Here is an 18,276-nt window from a genome sequence, read left to right on the forward strand (position 1 = left end):
ACACAGTAGGGAATAAACTTCTGGAGGCCATGGCAAAAGACAAGACATTGCAGAAAGCTATTAACGCTGTCACTGAAAGAAGGCTTGGGAATTACATATCAATTCAAATCAGAGCTTTCTGTAATTGATAGTATAGCGTACAGATGCAAAAATTAGTAGTGCCAAAAATACCACAGCCCTGAGGTATTCTATAGATTCTGTGAGATCTTGAAAAATGTATTGCAGTGGTCACAAATGAACACAGGGATGAAGAAAGTGGATAAATGGATATGCGTGAAATGTGTCAATGATTTCTACCTTAGAGAGAAAAAATGATGATGGGTCAGATATGGTAGACGTGTTGGATTATCCAGGGTACTCTGAAACTGCATTATTAGAGACTCTTCTATTAAAGTATCTTGTAGGAAACAGTAAACCTTTATTTGGCAGATATGGGCTTCCAGAAATGGTCATATTTTACAATGGTCCTTATTTAATTGACAGGACTTTGCAAGATTTTGAAGAGTTGGAGAATGCCAGAATTTTTCAGTCAAATGATTTGAAGCGAAGTGGAGTTAAGAGAGTTAAAAAATTATATGTATATATTTATATACATGTATAAAACCATTACAGGCTCTGAAAAAGATCTGTATCTCACTGCTGGACTTAAGACAACTGCCTTTAAGGCACTGATCATTGCTAGCTGGAATTTTGCTCAGAAAGCTGAGAATCAGACTGCCTTGTTTATTCAAATCTGGGCTGGGAAGCTGAGCTGATCTTGAGGCACAGATAAATAGATAAATGTATAAAAATACATGGATTAAATGAAAAGATAGCTGAGGAGCTCAGTTACTACAGGCTCTGTGGCTGATGACCCCTGAATGCTGTTTTAGTGGCAGTTGAGCATAAGCTGCAATGCAAGAAGAATTTCTGTTTGCAAAAGGGGGAGATGTAAAGGGCTTATGCTCAGGTTAATCTAGAAAATAGAGACCAAGAGAACATGTTGACAGCACGTTCGCCAATCTCCAAACTCAATATAGGCCTGTGAAATATTTCTTTTAAATATAAATCTTGCTACAGGTCTGGACAGTTGAGGAACCCCAAATACCACGGTACTAAGCTCTTTGGGGATCTCACAGCTCAGTGACTGTAGTTAAGGAGTATAGCTTATCACTGCTCTGCCTTGGGAAGAGTAAATGTAGCTATTAGAAGCACCAGAGAAATTCCTGTACTAATAGTTGGAGCACGTAGCACTTTCTTTCCTCTAAAGACTGGAAAATCAGCCCCATGGCAATTACTGATAATAAACTTGAGCATGTAATCCAAGTTGGGGAGACTGTTGTAAATGTCTAGCACGTTGCTGATGTCATCAACACTGCTTTGATTAAATTATTCTTTAGTTCTCTCAATCGCCCCACATATAGACCTCCATTTGTCTTTGCATGTCTCTGCATAGGATTGTGCCACCCTTGCCCCACGCTTCCTGCATCTGCTTGCAGAACGCTCTGCTTGTTCCTCTCCTTAGACTTATATCTGGGACAGGGACTTTTTATTTCCTTTTTATGTGTCAAACCCAGCTGATGACTTGGGTCATTGGCTTCTTGATGGTGGTACAAAGCAAGTCATCAACACTGCAATTGTAATTGGTTGCCCATTACAATTGAGAGGTGGTAGATGCCCCATCCCTGGAAACATTCAAGGTCAGCCCTGGACGGGGCTCTGAGCAACCTGATCTAGTTGAAGAAGTCCCTGTCCATGGCAGGGGGGTTGGACTAGATGACCTAGTCCAACCCAAACCATTCTGTGATTCTATGATTCTATGGTTCTGTGATTCTATGATTCTATGATTTTTTTGAGGTCTCCAGCTTCCCATCTAAAATTGCCCCTTTTTTGCCACAATTCAGGGTGGCAACATGCTTAAATACATCCTCCCCCCCTCCAATGGGGGATGGATTTCTATCTTTGGGGCTGCTGTAGCCAGATCTTGCTTAGAAAAAGACCTCATCAGGACTGTTGCTCTCACTGTTGCAGTGGAGAGCTCTGACAGTCACACACTCTTCTCAAGGACATCGAAGAGGAAGAGAAAATGTTACAGCGCTGGACAGGGCAAATGCGCGTCGAGCATTACCGACGATTGCTATCCTTTTTAGATCGCTCTCAGTTCATCCAAATGCAATGCCAATTGAAGTGATAATGACTCCTCTTTCAATGGCAGCTTTCATTCGAAGTATTTTGATATGCCAGTAAGAGTTACTTTAAAATGCCAGCAATAAATGCACATTCAAAGCAATACACTTAGTGCCTCGGCTGTAAAGCCCATATACGTTCCCATCAGCTGTATTTTTGACTGGATAAATGCTAGGCATGAACAACAGTCACTGCATTTTCCACAACCGTCCCTCCACACACACACACATGCTCTTGCACATGCACGTGCACGCGTATGTTCTCTTTTCCCTGCTTTCTGAAATCATAGAATCATAGAATCATTAGGTTGGAAAAGACCTCTAAGATCGTCGAGTCCAACCGTCAACCCAACACCACCATGCCCACTGAACCATGTCCCTAAGCACCTCATCTACACGTCTTTTAAATACCTCCAGGGATGGTGACTCCACCACCAGAGAGCTCTGGATTCTCTTCCAAATCAAAAGTTTGCAAACACAATCCAACAAATAATGCCCCAGCCCATGATGGTTGTTTTTTTTTTTTCCAGCCAGCTTCTAGTCACTTGACTTGGTGGGGGACAAATAAATTGCTTCATCTTTTCAGGCTTTATCAAAGAAAGAGTGACGCTTGCCTCCTTGGCAAATGGCTCAGAGAGCTACAGAGGAGAAGGGCTTCAAAGACAAATTGGGGATTATTGAGTTCATCTCAGCAGATGTCTAAAACCTGAGTCACCGAGCCCTCTTTGGCTTTCATTTAACACTTATGGCTATCACATTTCACTCTCACTTTGTGTTGTAAGTCCTCACAGGGCAGAGAATAACCCACTAGAAACGTTTGTGCATCATCTGGCTTGCGCAGATCCATCATGCCAAAGGACAGGTGGGATGGCTTGCTTAATAAAATTCCTGCCACAGCAGGGGTCTTGATCTGTAGGACATCTCAATTTTTCAGGCTTCTCTGAACGTATCTAGGTGTCATGTATTCGTCTATGATAAGCAAGAAGACAGATCAGAGGAATGTGGTTTCTTCTGGTTTTGATTCCATGCAATGAGTAAATTATCTTTTACGTGGATCAGCTATTAGAGGAGAAGGAAACACTTAGTGAATGTTATTGTATTTATTTGTATTTCCTCAGTGCCTGTAAAGTCCTGCCTGAAGGCACTGAGAAAATACAGACAAAAGATTGCTTATAACCTGAAAGTAAGGGGAGAAAGGTCAGAGCTGTAGGTACAAAGAGTCAGGCAGCGTATTTTTAATGCCTGCCTGAGACATGCAGCATGTTGTTGGCCTGAACTTTCCGGCATTGCTTTGACACCCTCAGACATTATATTCCTGATTTGTTCTCAGCAAATTCCACCACCCCAGTGCTGACTGGGAAGACTCACTATCAAAAGAAGATCAGTTTGCACTGTGGGATTTCATTATGTGTGTGTTATGTTTGTAAACCCATCTAAATCCACAGAGGACTGATAGCAATGAATGGTGTCATCCTCCTCGCATGAGCTGCTCTGATCTAATCCAACAAAAGAGTGAGCCAGCCCTCAGAGTGTTCATGGTGTTGGAGCACTGAGCATGCACTAAGCCCAGGGCAAGACAGACGGAAGGGAAGGAAACTTGCCCTTGCCTGGGGAAGAGCATCCCGAAGGGGATTGCTGGGCACTAGGAAATCTGGATGACAGCTATGAGTTCTGGACGAGGTGTGTGGGATCTTGTCCTGGTTTTGGCTGGGATAGAGTTGGTTTTCTTCCTAAAAGAGTCCTGTGTTTTGGATTTAGCATGAGAATAATGTTGATAACACACTGATGTTTTAGCTGTTGCCAAATAGTGTTTACCCTGGTCAAGGACTTTTCAGCTTCCCATGCTCTGCCAGATGCACAAGAAGCTGGGAGGGGGCACAGCCAGGACAGCTGACCCAACTGGCCAATAGAATATTCCATACCATATGACGTCATGCTCAGTATATAAAGCTGGGAGAAGGAGAAGGAAGGGGGAGATGTTCGGAGTGATGGTGTTTGACTTCCCAAGTCACCGTTACGTGTGATGAAGCCCTGCTTTCCTGGAGATGGCTGAACACCTGCCTGCCGGTGGGAAGTAATGAATGAATTCCTTGTTTTGCTTTGCTTGCGTGCACGGCTTTTGCTTTACCTGTTAAACTGTTTTTATCTCAACCCACGAGTTTTCTCACTTTTACTCTTCCGATTTTCTCCCCCATCCCACCGGGGGGGAGTGAGCGAGCGCCTGGGTAGGACTGAGCTGCTGGCTGGGGTTAAATCATGACAGATCTCCTGAGAGGGTTGTTCTCAGGCAGGTTTGGGGAAGGACCATCAGTATGGCAGAGGTGTTTACTGGCAAAGCTCTGTTATGCTTTGTATGCTTCTCCCCAGATCAGGCAGGGTGCAGGGTTTTTGTCCAATGACATGAACCCATGTGAGTACGTGTTAGTGCAATGCAGACAATGAATTCCCAGTGTAGGATCGCCACTCTTGCATGCCTCAAGCACTCTTTAGTGCCTCAACCCCTCTGCAAATGAGACCCCTGAAAAGGGGGACACCTGTGAGCCACAACTTCTTACATTTCTGGAAAAAAGTCCAAGGTATGCAGGTGGAGGCATATCCAAAATATGCACTTGGAGGAAAGGCAGTCCACTGCACACTCTGCAGCTATTTCAACAGTAAATGGGAAATGAAGTTTGAGCTGTATACATGGGCTTGTTCCTTAGGTGATCCTGAGCACTTGACTGTAAATTCATGATGTGAAAATGTAGTCTAAACAAGGTTTGGCAGTGGCCCCCTGCATTAGCCACCTGGGCCCATTCATGCATCGTTATTGGTTTATGCATATTTGGGAAATACTGGGAATATTTCTTCCAGACTCCCTTTCCCATCATTTTTCACTCCAGGAAAACTGTGTGTAACAACTTACTTCTGACAGTTCTGGGTGAGTTGAAAGTTTCTGGATATCAGGCAGTTGCCTATTAGCAAGCACTAACATCTGTGCCGCAGATTTAATTTGACCCAGCCTATTAGGATTGCTCAATGATGGCCATTTCTCCCAGCTGAACTCAAAGGGATGGTCTGGTGCCCACCTCAGGTTTAGACCCCGGTTCTGCAGGTGTCTGTCACGTTAGCACAGGATGCAAGTACGCTTTGCAATGTCCTCTCCCAGCCATTTACACGGTTCGTGTGCTGGCTGGCAGACTGACTCTGGCGTGAGGAGACCCATCCAGCTTTGCAAGCAAACCAAGGCTTGTAGACGGACAGCCTCTCACACACCGTGCCATGTTGCATGTGATGTGTATGGTCAGCAGAAGACCTCTGAAGGCACATGAGGTGGCAGAGCAGAAGGGATCCCACAGCATGGAGGATGCATGAGCGCAGGAGATCCAGCCTGAGCACAAGGGGAGTGAGAAGCAGGAGCCTTCTGCATCATACTTAGAATCACAGAATCACAGAATCATTAAGGTTGGAAAAGACCTCTAAGATCATCGAGTCCAACCATCACCCCAACACCACCATGCCCACTACACCATGTCCCATACTTGTACTCATTGTGCAAGATTTGGCAGGCCTGACTTAGGAAGAATTATGTAAAAGATGTCCAACTAACCTAAAGGGGTAATAAACCACTCCTGTTGCTTTGTGGGAGATTTTGGATAGCTATCCTTTTAGCAGCAAATATTGTAAAAGCAAACACCAAACATTTTGGACTCAACAGCTTGTCATAGAAATAACAACAGTGTTCATCACTCCCTAGGACTGGGCGTGGATCAGGGGTGTAAAAGGATTCACACCTAATACATACAAAAATCCCAAAGCCCCAGGTTGAACAGCACCATGAGAAACGGTGTGGTTCCTCCTAAAACATCCGAAGCCCATGTGTTGGTTGGATCAGAAAGGCAGAGTGGCAGGGCCCCGCGTTGGTGCTCTCCAGGCATTTTGTTCACCGTTTCCCAACTGGCACATGGGGTCACCTTCACACTTCTCTACCCCAGACACAGCTGCATTTCCTTGGTGAAGGACATGGTCTCCTTGGAGGAGAGTCAGACCTCCTTGTTCAACAAAATGCGCTGTGAGATACCCGTATAAGAAGAACCAAGGGTCTGTTAAGGCAATGGGAAGAGCCAGATTTTTCTCTGACTCCTGCACACTAGGAGTAACTTTATGTAAATGTCACCGAGGTAAGCAAGAGCAGAAACAGATGTGCCGCATAGCTACAAACAGGATGTGAAAATAAACTCATTACTCCATCTGCCCACCGTAAACAGCGTGAAATTAGCAGCAAGCGAGGAATAAAAATCCAGACAAACGGCCTTTTAAAGAGAGCAGAGGGAGCTGGAAGGTCTGCTATTAGAAAAGCAGAGGCACGGAAAGCCCAAGCCACGCACAACCCAGTGCATATCCCGAGCCCCCTGTCAGTCAGGGGCAGAGGCGGAGGAAAATCCCGTGGTGGAGAGTCCGCAAGGTGCTATTTTTTGAAGGCAAAACCAGAAAGGCCACTCCATCTTTGGGAGAGAAGACCTGATCTTGCTTTTGTCCCTGCCTGTTAGGAAACACCATCTATTTTATAAGTCACAGAGATTTTTTTTCCCCCCTAAGAGGCTCTCTCTTAATGTTGCATAAAATTACTCTCTCAGGGGTAGTATGAGGAGGAAAACGTGGTGTTATGTTGTCTCAGTTGCAAAGACATCGCTAACAATAAAAGCCCCTGAATGATTTGGTTTTTAAGTGACATGATTATGGAACGGGTCATTCGTGACGCTCCGCTTCAAGTTGCTTCAAGCACCTCTGTCATAAAGTCTGAATGGGGGTGTTTTATGCTTTGGGCTTGGGCTGTAAATATTCACCCCTGGCCTTTGTTCTATGAAGCAAGTCTCAGCTTGAGGATATATTTACTTAAAATTTTGCAGGAAAATTTCTCAAATGGTCAATCTGTTTGATTTATTTAAAGTGGGATCCCAAAGTGTTTTACGGCTTTTGCAGGCTGGCTGTGTTTATAACCATCCTGGGGAGTATCTTCTGCAATTCATGTAGCGGAGAGGGGGAAGGAGGGTCATAATTTCTATTTTAACCTACTTTTCTAGCAGCTGACATGACACTGACAAAGTCATCTCTTCTAGAATAAAACCTGCCATGCTTTATCCTTATCCAGAGGAGATCCTTTGGAGAAAGCCAGGGCAAAATAAGTCAAGCACTTTTTTTTTTTACCCCTATGGATTCTGCTCAGATATGTGCTTGGAAAATTCAGTGGTGTCTGAAAGCAGAGACTCTGAGCAGCTCTGGCTCATTTTATAGATCTCCGTGAAATTGCAGACCAAATGATATTTCAAGGAAACTGGTTCCTTGTGTTCGGAGTTCTTCAAGATATGACAGCCCAAGGCAGAGTTTCCTACATGTTGGAAATAATTTCTCTCTCCACATTTGGCAGATCCAAACAAGATTTAAGTGCTAAATAAACTAGGTCTATGAATAAATCAGGGGTAGGACAACTCGAATTCGAGGTGTTGTGAGATTTGAGATAACTGAAAGCTTGACGTTGGCCATGAGGCACTTCGAAATAGTCTGGAGTTTGATGAAAGGTTTTACATTTGAGATGCCATTGGGATATTTCAGGAGGAAACCTCCTGGTGGGTTCACCCAAAGTTTGTAATAAACATAATTGAAATATCTGAACTCCAGCTGCTACCTTCTACTCTAATCAAGAGCAACAGAAGCAGCTCTGTCTTAGCAAACACCCTGCGACTGCTAAGGGAAGAGAAATGGATATACTGGGCTCAAGCGGTGAACTGGGAGGGCAGCAGAGGCAGATGCAGAAATTCAGGGCAGGAGAGGTAGCAGGTGAAAGGAGGAAAAAAAGGACTTTATGGAGAGATCAATAGACTCTTGGAGAGAGGGCAGATCTCATGAAGCCCTCAGAGATAGAAATCAGGGCTCTGCAATTTTCCCAGGAGAGAGGATTTTCTAATGTTGTCCAAGTTGGGTCTCACCAGGAGCAGACCCTGGAGGGGCTCAAAAACCAGAAGGTGCCCCCGCCTTTACCCCGTGAAGGGTAAAGTATCCTTCCCCTTCTGGTTCCTATCCAAAGGGAAGACAAGTTAAGTTCTGCTAGGGACAAGGAGTTCTCTTGGGAAGCATTTGAGAAGTCCTCCTTCAAGGTCATGACAGCAGTTTCTGTTTTCATAGTACAGCAGGATCCGAAATTACGTTATAGGCATGGGAGCTGATTCTCCCTTTCCATAAACCACGTTTCCCTCTTCATCACTCCCCCAAGCCATGGTGCAGTCATGCCTGACCTATGTCAACACGCTCCAGAGCATCACACCAAGGGGAGAGCATGCAATTTGCCTTGTTCTAGACCCCTGTCTCCTCTCTACCACCTGGGTGCCACCATGCCCCGCTGAACACGGTTGAGCCTCTGGCCCTGCCATTGCCGAGGTGCAGCCATGCAGCCGTGAGCCTTGGAGCCAGGACCCATCCCCAGGAGTCAGTGTGCATGTGGCCAGCCGGCTTTAGAGAGGAAGAGCATTTCATAGCATGGAAACGGTCTGCTCCAGGCCATGGGCGTACAGCACCACCGAGCCCTGCTGAGCATGTTTAATTTATTGGTGTACACATAGCAATAATGTTTTCCTCCCATGTTTTCCTTTATCCTCTCAGCGTGGGGAACAGAGCATTTTGTATTTTTTTCAAGTAACTCTGAGGAGAATTTACAGAAGCTTGGAAAAAGCCAAGACAAAATGGTGGGTGAACAAGGGCCAACTCCTGGGACACATGTGGGCTGACTCTTTGTCAAAACACCCCACGCAGAGCCATTCATAGCTTCAGGGAGGTGTAGGCAGGGTTAAATTGCATGCAAGGAGGAGAAGCTGAGGTCTCCATAACATTGGGCTGCTGTTGACTTTGGGGGGCAGAAATGAGATAGAGAGCTGGGGGAGCAAAGTGCTTGGAGAGCTTTTTGGGCTCCAAGCAGGAAAGAGCAAGCACCAGGAGCTCGTCAGGTTTCTGCCACATATAATCCTGCTTCCAGGCTGACCCCATAGTGTCACTCTCTCAAATTAGGAAGAACCTGGTCTCCAGGAGAGATGTGACCTCTTCTTCTGGCTCCTCAGCTGGAGGTCACATGTATCTATCTCACTGCTGCTGGTGGCCCAGCAATATGGGAGAGAGGGCTGGGTTGAGGTGTTGAATCTCAGGTTGTGTCTTGTCTCCTTAACATCCCTCCAACTTCCTTTCAACCTCTGTTCCTCTGCGACACTGCTGAGCAGAGCTGCAGCACACTCGAGCAGCCAGTGTGTTTCAGCCCCATCATGGGGACAATCCATGAGTAGGAGTGGCAAACCCCGGCATTTAAATCCTCCAGTTGACCTTTTGGAGAGGGATCTGCCCGCTTAAAGACTTCAGAAGCAGAGTTATTGCTTGTAGAGTGGATGGTGATGAGAGGGATTTCCATCTCTGCATGTGAAGATGGACATCCAGCCTGGTCCAGATCATGGGAGATACAATTCCTTTCCCACCTGGGGTTGCTCCATCACCCTCACACCCCTTCTCTGGTTTTCTTGCAGAAGGTATGGCAGAAGCTGTCAGCTCGAGCAGGGACTGCCTTCAAGCAGGCGAGTCCTGCACCAACGACCCCATCTGCAGCGCCAAATTCAGAACCCTCCGGCAATGCATCGCAGGCAATGGAGCCAACAAGCTGGGCCCCGACGCCAAGAACCAGTGCCGGAGCACCGTGACAGCCCTGCTCTCCAGCCAGCTGTACGGCTGCAAGTGCAAGCGAGGCATGAAAAAGGAGAAACACTGCTTGAGTGTCTACTGGAGCATCCACCACACGTTGATGGAAGGTCAGTCGAGCAGGGTACTCATTTCTGATGATCTTCCTAAAAAGGAATTACAACTGGGGCTTTCTACAGAGCTCCCCAGTACCAAAGTGGCTGCAAAAGAGATCACCCCTGTAGTATCCCGTTCTCTCTCAAGACCTACTGACCCCCACAGTAATGAAATTTTGGGGAAAGAGATCCTGAAAACCTGAGACACCTCCTTTTTTTTAACCTGGCCTCTTTTTTATGACATTCCCAGTATACCTCATCATCTTTTGCTGGAGAAATGCGTGGTATGTTTTGCATCTAAGTATGCTAACCAAGACCACGAAAGCCATGGATTTTAGAGAAACACTATACAAAGCATGGGCATTGAGGAAAAAACACCATGAACTTAAAAAAAATCACTGTCTTGGAGGCTCGCAAATGCAGCAGTGTCTTTGGGTTTGTGAAGATTTGGGGCTGGTGACATCAAGTTGGAATTTAAAGTGTTCCCAGAGCCAGTATTTAGTAAGTTTGGATTTTGACGTTTTTTAAGAGTCATCATAAAAATGCACCTCAGTGGCCATAACTCTTCCTTGTCAGGCTGGTGAGTATTTTATGCACCATGAAAATTAAAATGGGGAATAAAACAGAACCTTCCAGCCATGGGCTGTGAAATAGATTAATAAAACACCGCTGGCTGAAAACCGAAAGGAAAGGTGCAGGGGTGATAACACAGGCCAAAAGGCCAAGCAAAACAAAGAGGATGGAGACCATAATGCACAGACTTGTCAGAAAAGGAAGCATTTGATCAAATTCCTGGAAAGCTTTCGGGTGCCACAGCTTGCAGGGTGCAGAGCACGGTGATATGAACTGACTGGGGAAATAAGAGACCTCAGCACCCTCCAGGATCCAATCTTTCCCGTAATTACTTGCCAGGTGAACTTGTTCGTGTTGAAGTGAAGCCTGGGCAAGAGGTGGCAATCCAGCCTCTCCATTCATCTTAACAGGCTACGTCGCAACCTCTTCCTTGCTGACCTTCGTGGCCTGAAGCTTTGGACACAGTTCACCTGTGACGTGGCTGTGCAGGACAGTGGTGTCAGGGGGACTTCCAGCTCCGGGACCGCTGCTGGAAGAGCAGGAAGAGGATGGCGGGGAGCACTGGGAGCAGGCAGGGGCCAGGCGTGGGTCTCCAGATGCAGAGTAGGAGATGGGTGCTGGATGGCCAGGCTGGATGGGCTTCCCGCCCAGCGGCTTGGGACCTCCGTCTCGGGGATGACTGTGAGAGGGCTGTTTTTGGAGACTGCCAAGGCTCTGCCCTACTTCTCCTCTGCTGTCGTGTTCTGAGCCCCGCATTTTTTCAAGCACCAAGTTCACTTGCAATGCAGATTCACACTCCCAAACCTTTGATTTCCTTGCCTTAATTTCCCTGGGGAAATATATTTCATAATAGTCACATGTTTCAGAGTCCTTACACATGTTTAATTGACTGAGAAAGGAAGCCAATCCACATGCTCCGTGTAGGGCTTCGTCGCTCAGTCATACGTACCCAGGAGGCTGTAAAAAGCTTCCTAGAAGCTCTCTTATAAAATCAATTGTGGAAGTGTGTGCTCAGGGAATTTACAAAGCATACTATTTACTCAGCTTCTCTTGAGCACGCCTGTGTTTAGCCACCTTCCCATTTGGAGACACAATAACATGATGACAACCCGATAACAATTCTCTGATAAGGTGCTATATCATCAGGACATAAAACTGCTACACTGGAACATACAAATGGGCCCCTCTCCAGTCAGTAACGATGCAAGATATTTCAATGAAGGTGTAAAGCTGCCTTGTAATGCACCTGTGGTAATTGCACAGGGCTGTGTACCCTGGGAGCCATTTCTTCCTGACCGCAGCTGGTGATCAGCATATGCCCGGAGCAGGAGGTTTGATAGTCCTTTTATCCCAGCCAGTACATCTGCTGCTGCTGTCCATATCCATCTAAATGTCTAATAAAAAAAAATGATACTGAGCTGTTTGCTTCAATAATATTCTGTGGTATCCATCAGGATGACGGGGCATTACAGACCATTGAGCGGATGAAAGGGAAGCACCGATTGAATAAAATTAGCTTCCCAGCAACTTAAAAATGAAGGGGGAAAGTTTCTGCGGGAGCTGTGGGTCATTAGCTCCGTGCCAAGTAAGAAAGGGCTGTTGGCAAGGAGAAGGGCAGAGGTGTTAATAAATACGAACCTTGTGCACAGCCCTGGCTGTGTCCTAGAAACAGGTGAGGACCACTGACCCGGGAAGGGACATATAGAAAATAGCAAGAATGGTGATGGAAACCCCATGTATCTAGGGAGCTGGTGGTTTGAACCCTGCCCATGAGCAAGAGCCTGTGTTAGTGTCTGGTGTCCTCAGCAGCATTCCCTGTAAAGGGGCCCAAGACTTGAGCGTTAGAGGGTTGCAAATCAATAGTTTTCTGAGAGGCTGTCCTACGCCAAAGTTGTGATATATTTTTAAAAGCCAGTTACATCCTATTCCCTTCTCTAAGGATATGGCCACACACCAGTTCCTGTGTCTCTGCATATCAGTTTACTTCTGGCCTTTAGAGCACACGTCCTCTTGGACCTACCAAGCAAACCTGCACTGCAGCTGTTGAACCTTGGTCTCGGACATCCCTTAGGAGCCTCAGCTGCCTTCTCACTAACTTTTCTTTTCACCCTTCTCACCAACTTCTCTTTTCACCCCAGGCATGAATGTACTGGAGAGTTCCCCTTACGAGCCGTTCATCAGGGGCTTTGATTACGTCCGGCTGGCATCCATCACTGCAGGTAGGTGGGTGGGAAGATGCTCTTACACTTACTGGTTCAAACTGGGGGGAACTGGCTGTGGGATCAAGTGCTATGGACAAGGCAGTCCTTTGTGGACTCTTGTGGCCTCTTCACAAAGCATTGCTCAGATCTTGCAATCAATTTACCATGATTCCTGTGCTAAACTGTTGGTAGAGGAACATGTCATAGGAAGAAGCACTTGTGATTTTCATTCTTTGGCTTTTTCATGTCTTTACTGTGAAGGGCTGGGACTGAGGGACATGGTAGGAAGACCTCTTCCAATGAGCTATCACAGGTGGGCTGATTCTCCATAGCAGGTGGATGACCTGTGCCATGCAGACACCCTGCCGAGCAGGGGCTGCTTGGGTATCGTTAGGTATGAGAAGGTGCTTCCACATCAGTCACAGGGTCAAACTCTGCAGGCAAAAATGTCAATAACCTGACCTACCGGTTGATCCCAGCCGCAGCCTTTTAACCCCATGCCCTGAGGGCAACCTCAGGACCCAGACCCGTGTTCTGCTCTGCATCATGTAATCCACTTAATAACGTGAGCAGAGCTGCCCAACACCTTTTAACCCCCTCGAGGGCATGAACCCACGGCTCAGCAGTTAAAAGGTCAGTGTGGTAGCTATTAAGCCATCCATCATCAACATCACAGCTGCCACCACAACCAGCGTTTGGCTCTGCTTATGCACCACAGCCATGGGGAAGTTTTACTGACAGTGATTTTTGTTACTAAACTACCCGTCTGGGAGCAGGTAATGTACTCCTTGGGTGTCTCTGGCAGATGTGCCAAAACAGCAGTCCTGTTGCAGCTCTTCCCAAATGTGCACCTGACTCTGGGATGGCATCCACAGCTGGAGCACACCCAAGTGCGTAAGGAGCAGCACGTCCCAGGAGCCGACGGATGTCTGCAGTCCCCGCGATGGCGAGGCACTTGTTAGGTGAAAATGTCCAGGAGCAAATTAACCCATCAGCCCTGGACAATCTGAGCAGCGAGGGGAAGGGGGTTGCTCCCTGACCTCACATCTTCTTATTGACTCCACTTGACTGATTTGAGCATGGAAAGTGAAGCATGCACAAAGCTGTTTGCCGGGTCATGGCCTTCTTTACTAGAGTTTTTCCCCTTTTGCTGGAAGTCCTACAGGGCTCTTCAGAGCACGGCGAAATCTAGGGATGGGGATTTTTATGCATGGTTAACGCATTGTCAGGTTTTTAAAGCAGACTGAAACCGATTGAGCAGCAAAGCGAATGGGCCCAGGGCAGCAGGGATATGTACCAAAGGACTCGGCATCCATCTAGGGACAAGAAGTTTCTTGATTTAACCTTTTTTTCCCTATTTATACTCATCAACACCTTCTGTAACATAACTTATGACCTGCTGCCCTGTGCCTATCCGGTGCCCAGGATCATACGGTCAGCATTGCCAACGCACCCTCTTTCAAATCTATCAAAAATAAAAATTCCCAAGCACTTGTTGAAACATAAGACATCCCCATGACCGTATGCCAAGTCAGAGCAACAGATATTTTTAACCCAATTTTACATAAACAATATATGGCCACTATTAAAACTGTACAAACAGAATTATATCCCTCCACTCTAATTGTAGTGGTGATTTAAAAAAGCACATCCTCTGTTGTTGCGTGGGAAGAGGAGAAAAGCTAGCGTGTTCCCTGTGATTCATTAGCTGCATGGGTAATGAAACCCTTCCAAGGAACTGTTTCCTGCACGTCTGCTGACAGTAAACCGATGCTCTAGCAATATTATCTCTGGGCATTTTTAAAGGGAAGTCCCTACGTGGTGGGAACACACCAGACAAAAGTTTCACCCATCATAAAATAACTGCAAAACTTGGAATTTGACTTCCAGCTTACCATAAGCAGCGGGGACAACAAGAAGGGAAAAAGAAATGCTCGGAGAAGGAGTATCTGATAACGTCAGTGACAACGAAGGAGGGCAGCCAGTTTTGAAGTGCTCAGAGAGACTGTCAATGTTTTAACACTTGTCAGCAGTGACTGGCTGGTTTTAACTCCCAGCCAAAGATAGGGCTTGACTCTGCGTTGGAAATTTATCATTCTGGGGATTTTTCCTCTGTGAAAAAATCCTTCTCTGCTGGGGAGAAAGTCCTTCTCTTGTGCTTCAGGTCATGGGCTTAATTCAGAGAGGTGAAAAATGGCTTCAAATTCATTTTCTCTCTCACGCGTGGAGGACCCTCATCTTAGCTGTCCAATCAGACAGAGCCTAATGTCTCGACCGACTCCTACCAGGGACCCTGCGGCATTTCCCCCCTCTATAAAACAAAGCCCCATCCATCTTTGAAGGAGCCCTAAAACCAGTGTTATACAAATACCTTTCCCTCTCACCTATTCCCCACATTTGCAGAGGAGGTCGTTGGCACATAAACTGGTGAGACCCCTATTTGCCTCCCGAAGACAGTGTGTTTCTCATCCGTCACCCCAGTTTTTGCTTTATTTTCCTGATTGTTTGCCCTGTTGCAAGTTTTCCTCCATTTTCCCTGCATCCCCACAGCACAGCCCTACTCTCCCACCCAGACTGCTAATCTGGGGCTTTCTTTCCCCTCTTTTTTAAGAGGGTGGAAATGCAGAGCGATTTCACGGAAGCCAGCTAAGGGGTGACCTTGCGAAGGGGTGACCTTGCAAAGGGTGTGGGGAGAGACCCGCACATGCTCACACACAGGCAGCATCAAGGTCCCAGGGGCATCAGGTTGGATGGTAGCTCTGATGCCCATCCCTTGAAGACACTGTCGCTGCTTAGGACATGGGCATACTGGGCAGGACTGGTCTGGATGGGGGAAGCCAGAGCACTGTTGTGGTGCTTTGAGACCCAGACAGCTCTCACTTAGCTGGGCAGGTCCTGGGATGAACATAGCACAGCTGCTGCCAAAGCCAGACTTGACCTTCTGGAGGCCTGGGGAAACTCATTGCACAGGGTAGAGAGTCTGGGGTGCAAGGGTTAGTGCAGACCACCCATGTGTCAGGAGACCCAGCTTTGCCACTGACTCAGTGTTTGATCTTGAGCAATGTTCTGGAAAAAGAAGGTCCTCTAGAAGAGATCCCATCACACTGGTGGATTCAGTCATGGCCATAAGTAGATGCACTTTCTAATGACTGCTGTCTTCCCAGGTCTCAGGTTGGTTAATTCACGGTAAAGTGTGATGAGATGCCCATTTTATTAAATGTAGGAGCTTGGTGGAGCAGGCTCTGGGGTGTGAGGTGGGAAAGGTGAGTAGGGAAAGGGGATTTGGACCTGCCAGGACACAGAGAGCAAATGTGGACTTCACCCTGGCCACTGCCATCATGAAGCGGGTGGTGGTCTCACCAAGGTGGCCATGGATGGGAGCAGTATGGGGATGAAAATCTCAGCATAGGGTGGTGCTGCTGGTGGGGTGGTCGGTGCAAAACCCCATCACCATCTCTCACCACTCCACAGGGTCTGAGAACGAAGTGACCCAGGTGAATCGGTGTCTGGACGCTGCCAAAGCCTGCAACGTGGACGAGATGTGCCAGCGGCTGCGGACGGAGTACGTCTCCTTCTGCATCCGGCGTCTGGCCCGGGCCGACACCTGCAACCGCTCCAAGTGCCACAAGGCTCTGCGCAAGTTCTTTGACCGCGTGCCACCCGAGTACACCCACGAGCTGCTCTTCTGCCCCTGCGATGACACAGCCTGTGCCGAACGCCGGAGGCAGACCATCGTTCCTGCCTGCTCCTATGAGTCCAAGGAGAAGCCCAACTGCCTGGCGCCTCTGGACTCCTGCCGGGAGAACTACGTCTGCAGGTAACATTTGCACACCGGGGTGGTCAACATGGAAAGCTGTCCCTTGGACAAGCCTAGGGTTCATCCACCGGTGACAGCCCGGTGACCAGAGCCAACACACCCGCCTGAAGAATCCTGTCTGCAGGCACCCATCCCACCACAACCCATAGGCTGTTGCCTGAGTGGCTCCTTCCCATGACCCATGTCCTTGTCTCATACTCTATACAGAAGGCATTAACAGACAGGAGAAGATTTGAGAAGTTCGTGCTGGAGATATTTTAGACCTTTTCTATGGGTTTTTGGCTTTGGTCCTAAAGAAAGACCTGCTATGGAAATAGTTCCAGGAAAGTGCAAGCTAAGCAGGGATGTGGCGTGGGGAGCTTGCAGCCACTTTCACCAATCTGTCTCCTCACTGTCTATCTCCCCTAGCCCAGGAGCACCCAAACTATCCTAACAGTCACAGGCACTTGCAGATACCTTAAAACCATGTCTTTCTTTTTTTTTTATTAAAAAAATTAATCGTATCTATAAAAAATATACCCTTCTGTGCAAGGCTGGATGTTCTAGTGGTTGCAGTAGGAGCCTCAGAGTCACAGTTCTCACTCCAGATCCACCATGTAGAATGTGGCCAGGGTGGTTTGCTCCTCTGTTTCCATTTAAGCCCCATGCATGCACACTCACAGGCATACCCCTTAAGTGCTCTTCCCTCAGCTGTACTATTTTCACCCCTCTATTTCTCAAAAAGTCTTTGATATTCCAGAAGGTTAATCCACATACAGCTCTCAGGAGTGGAGCCCATCTGTCAGTAAGAGATGTAAGACCGTAACAGCAGCCGTACTGCACCAAACGTGGTGGTCCCAGCCCGGTGTCCTGTGTGCAGCTGTGGCCATGAGCAGACACCTGGAGAAGAGCACAAGAGCAAGTGTAGGACGCATCTCCCAGTCTTGTCCCAGTCTCTAATTATTGTGGGCTTTGGGACTTCCTGAGCTGAACTTCCAGCAGCCATCCCCTACCAGCACGCCATCTTTAAATTACAATTAAAAAATTATGTCTTTTCACAAAGGGAGGTGAGAGCAGAAGCATCCTCTTGGAAGGATGGACTGGTACTAATACCCTCACCCCTCTGTCCCCCAGAAACGCGGATGAGGGACAGCACCTGAGCTATACATCTGAAGCTGACTCTGAAAGATGCAAAGCCCCCAAGCCACACCAGCTCTTGCTCAGATTTCCCCCGGCTGCCCAGGGAATCTGAAATGGACGGGTACTGCCCTCTCCCTAACAAGAGAAGTGGGCCCAGCAGGAAAGAAGGGGTGCAAAGGGGAGAGTGTTGCTTCCCAGGAGGCTGGAAACAGTTTCCTGCAAGCAGCACAGCTGCTAATTATCTGGTTCCTTGGTCTCGGAATATTTAATATAAAACATCCTCTAGAGACACGGTGGGAGCAAGGGGTTGACATGTGACCTGGTCAAAGCTAGCAGTGCAGAAACCATAAGGAGAGCCAGGAACAAATCATGGCACTTTAAAGAAATAGAGTAAAATACTCCAGGGCTGACCCTGCCTGCGCTGCTTGGTCCTCCTGTAGCTTCTTCACAGCTGTAACCCCGTGAATTTCCCAGCTTGGAGGGGTGGGCTCCACTAACATGAATAATACAAAGCCTGCAATCGGTACCTCCCTCGCCTAAACCATGCAGCAAAAATTTGGGCAAGAGGAGTTTTCCTGGCCATGGCACAGAAGAAA

At 47.4% G+C, this 18,276-nt stretch overlaps 1 protein-coding gene across 1 annotated transcript in view; it reads left to right on the plus strand.

Annotated features, from left to right (window-relative positions):
- The window catches only part of GFRA4 (GDNF family receptor alpha 4), a 73,739-nt gene that overhangs the window by 45,688 nt on the left and 9,775 nt on the right, over positions 1-18,276 (plus strand). Inside the window, exons 2-4 of the mRNA XM_075148404.1 lie at positions 9,707-9,985; positions 12,682-12,762; positions 16,216-16,561. Coding sequence (XP_075004505.1) covers positions 9,707-9,985; positions 12,682-12,762; positions 16,216-16,561 — 706 coding nt within the window. The remainder of the gene's footprint in view (positions 1-9,706; positions 9,986-12,681; positions 12,763-16,215; positions 16,562-18,276) is intronic.

The sequence above is a fragment of the Calonectris borealis genome, chromosome 4 (genome assembly GCF_964195595.1).
Source record: "Calonectris borealis chromosome 4, bCalBor7.hap1.2, whole genome shotgun sequence".
Lineage (NCBI taxonomy): Eukaryota > Metazoa > Chordata > Aves > Procellariiformes > Procellariidae > Calonectris > Calonectris borealis.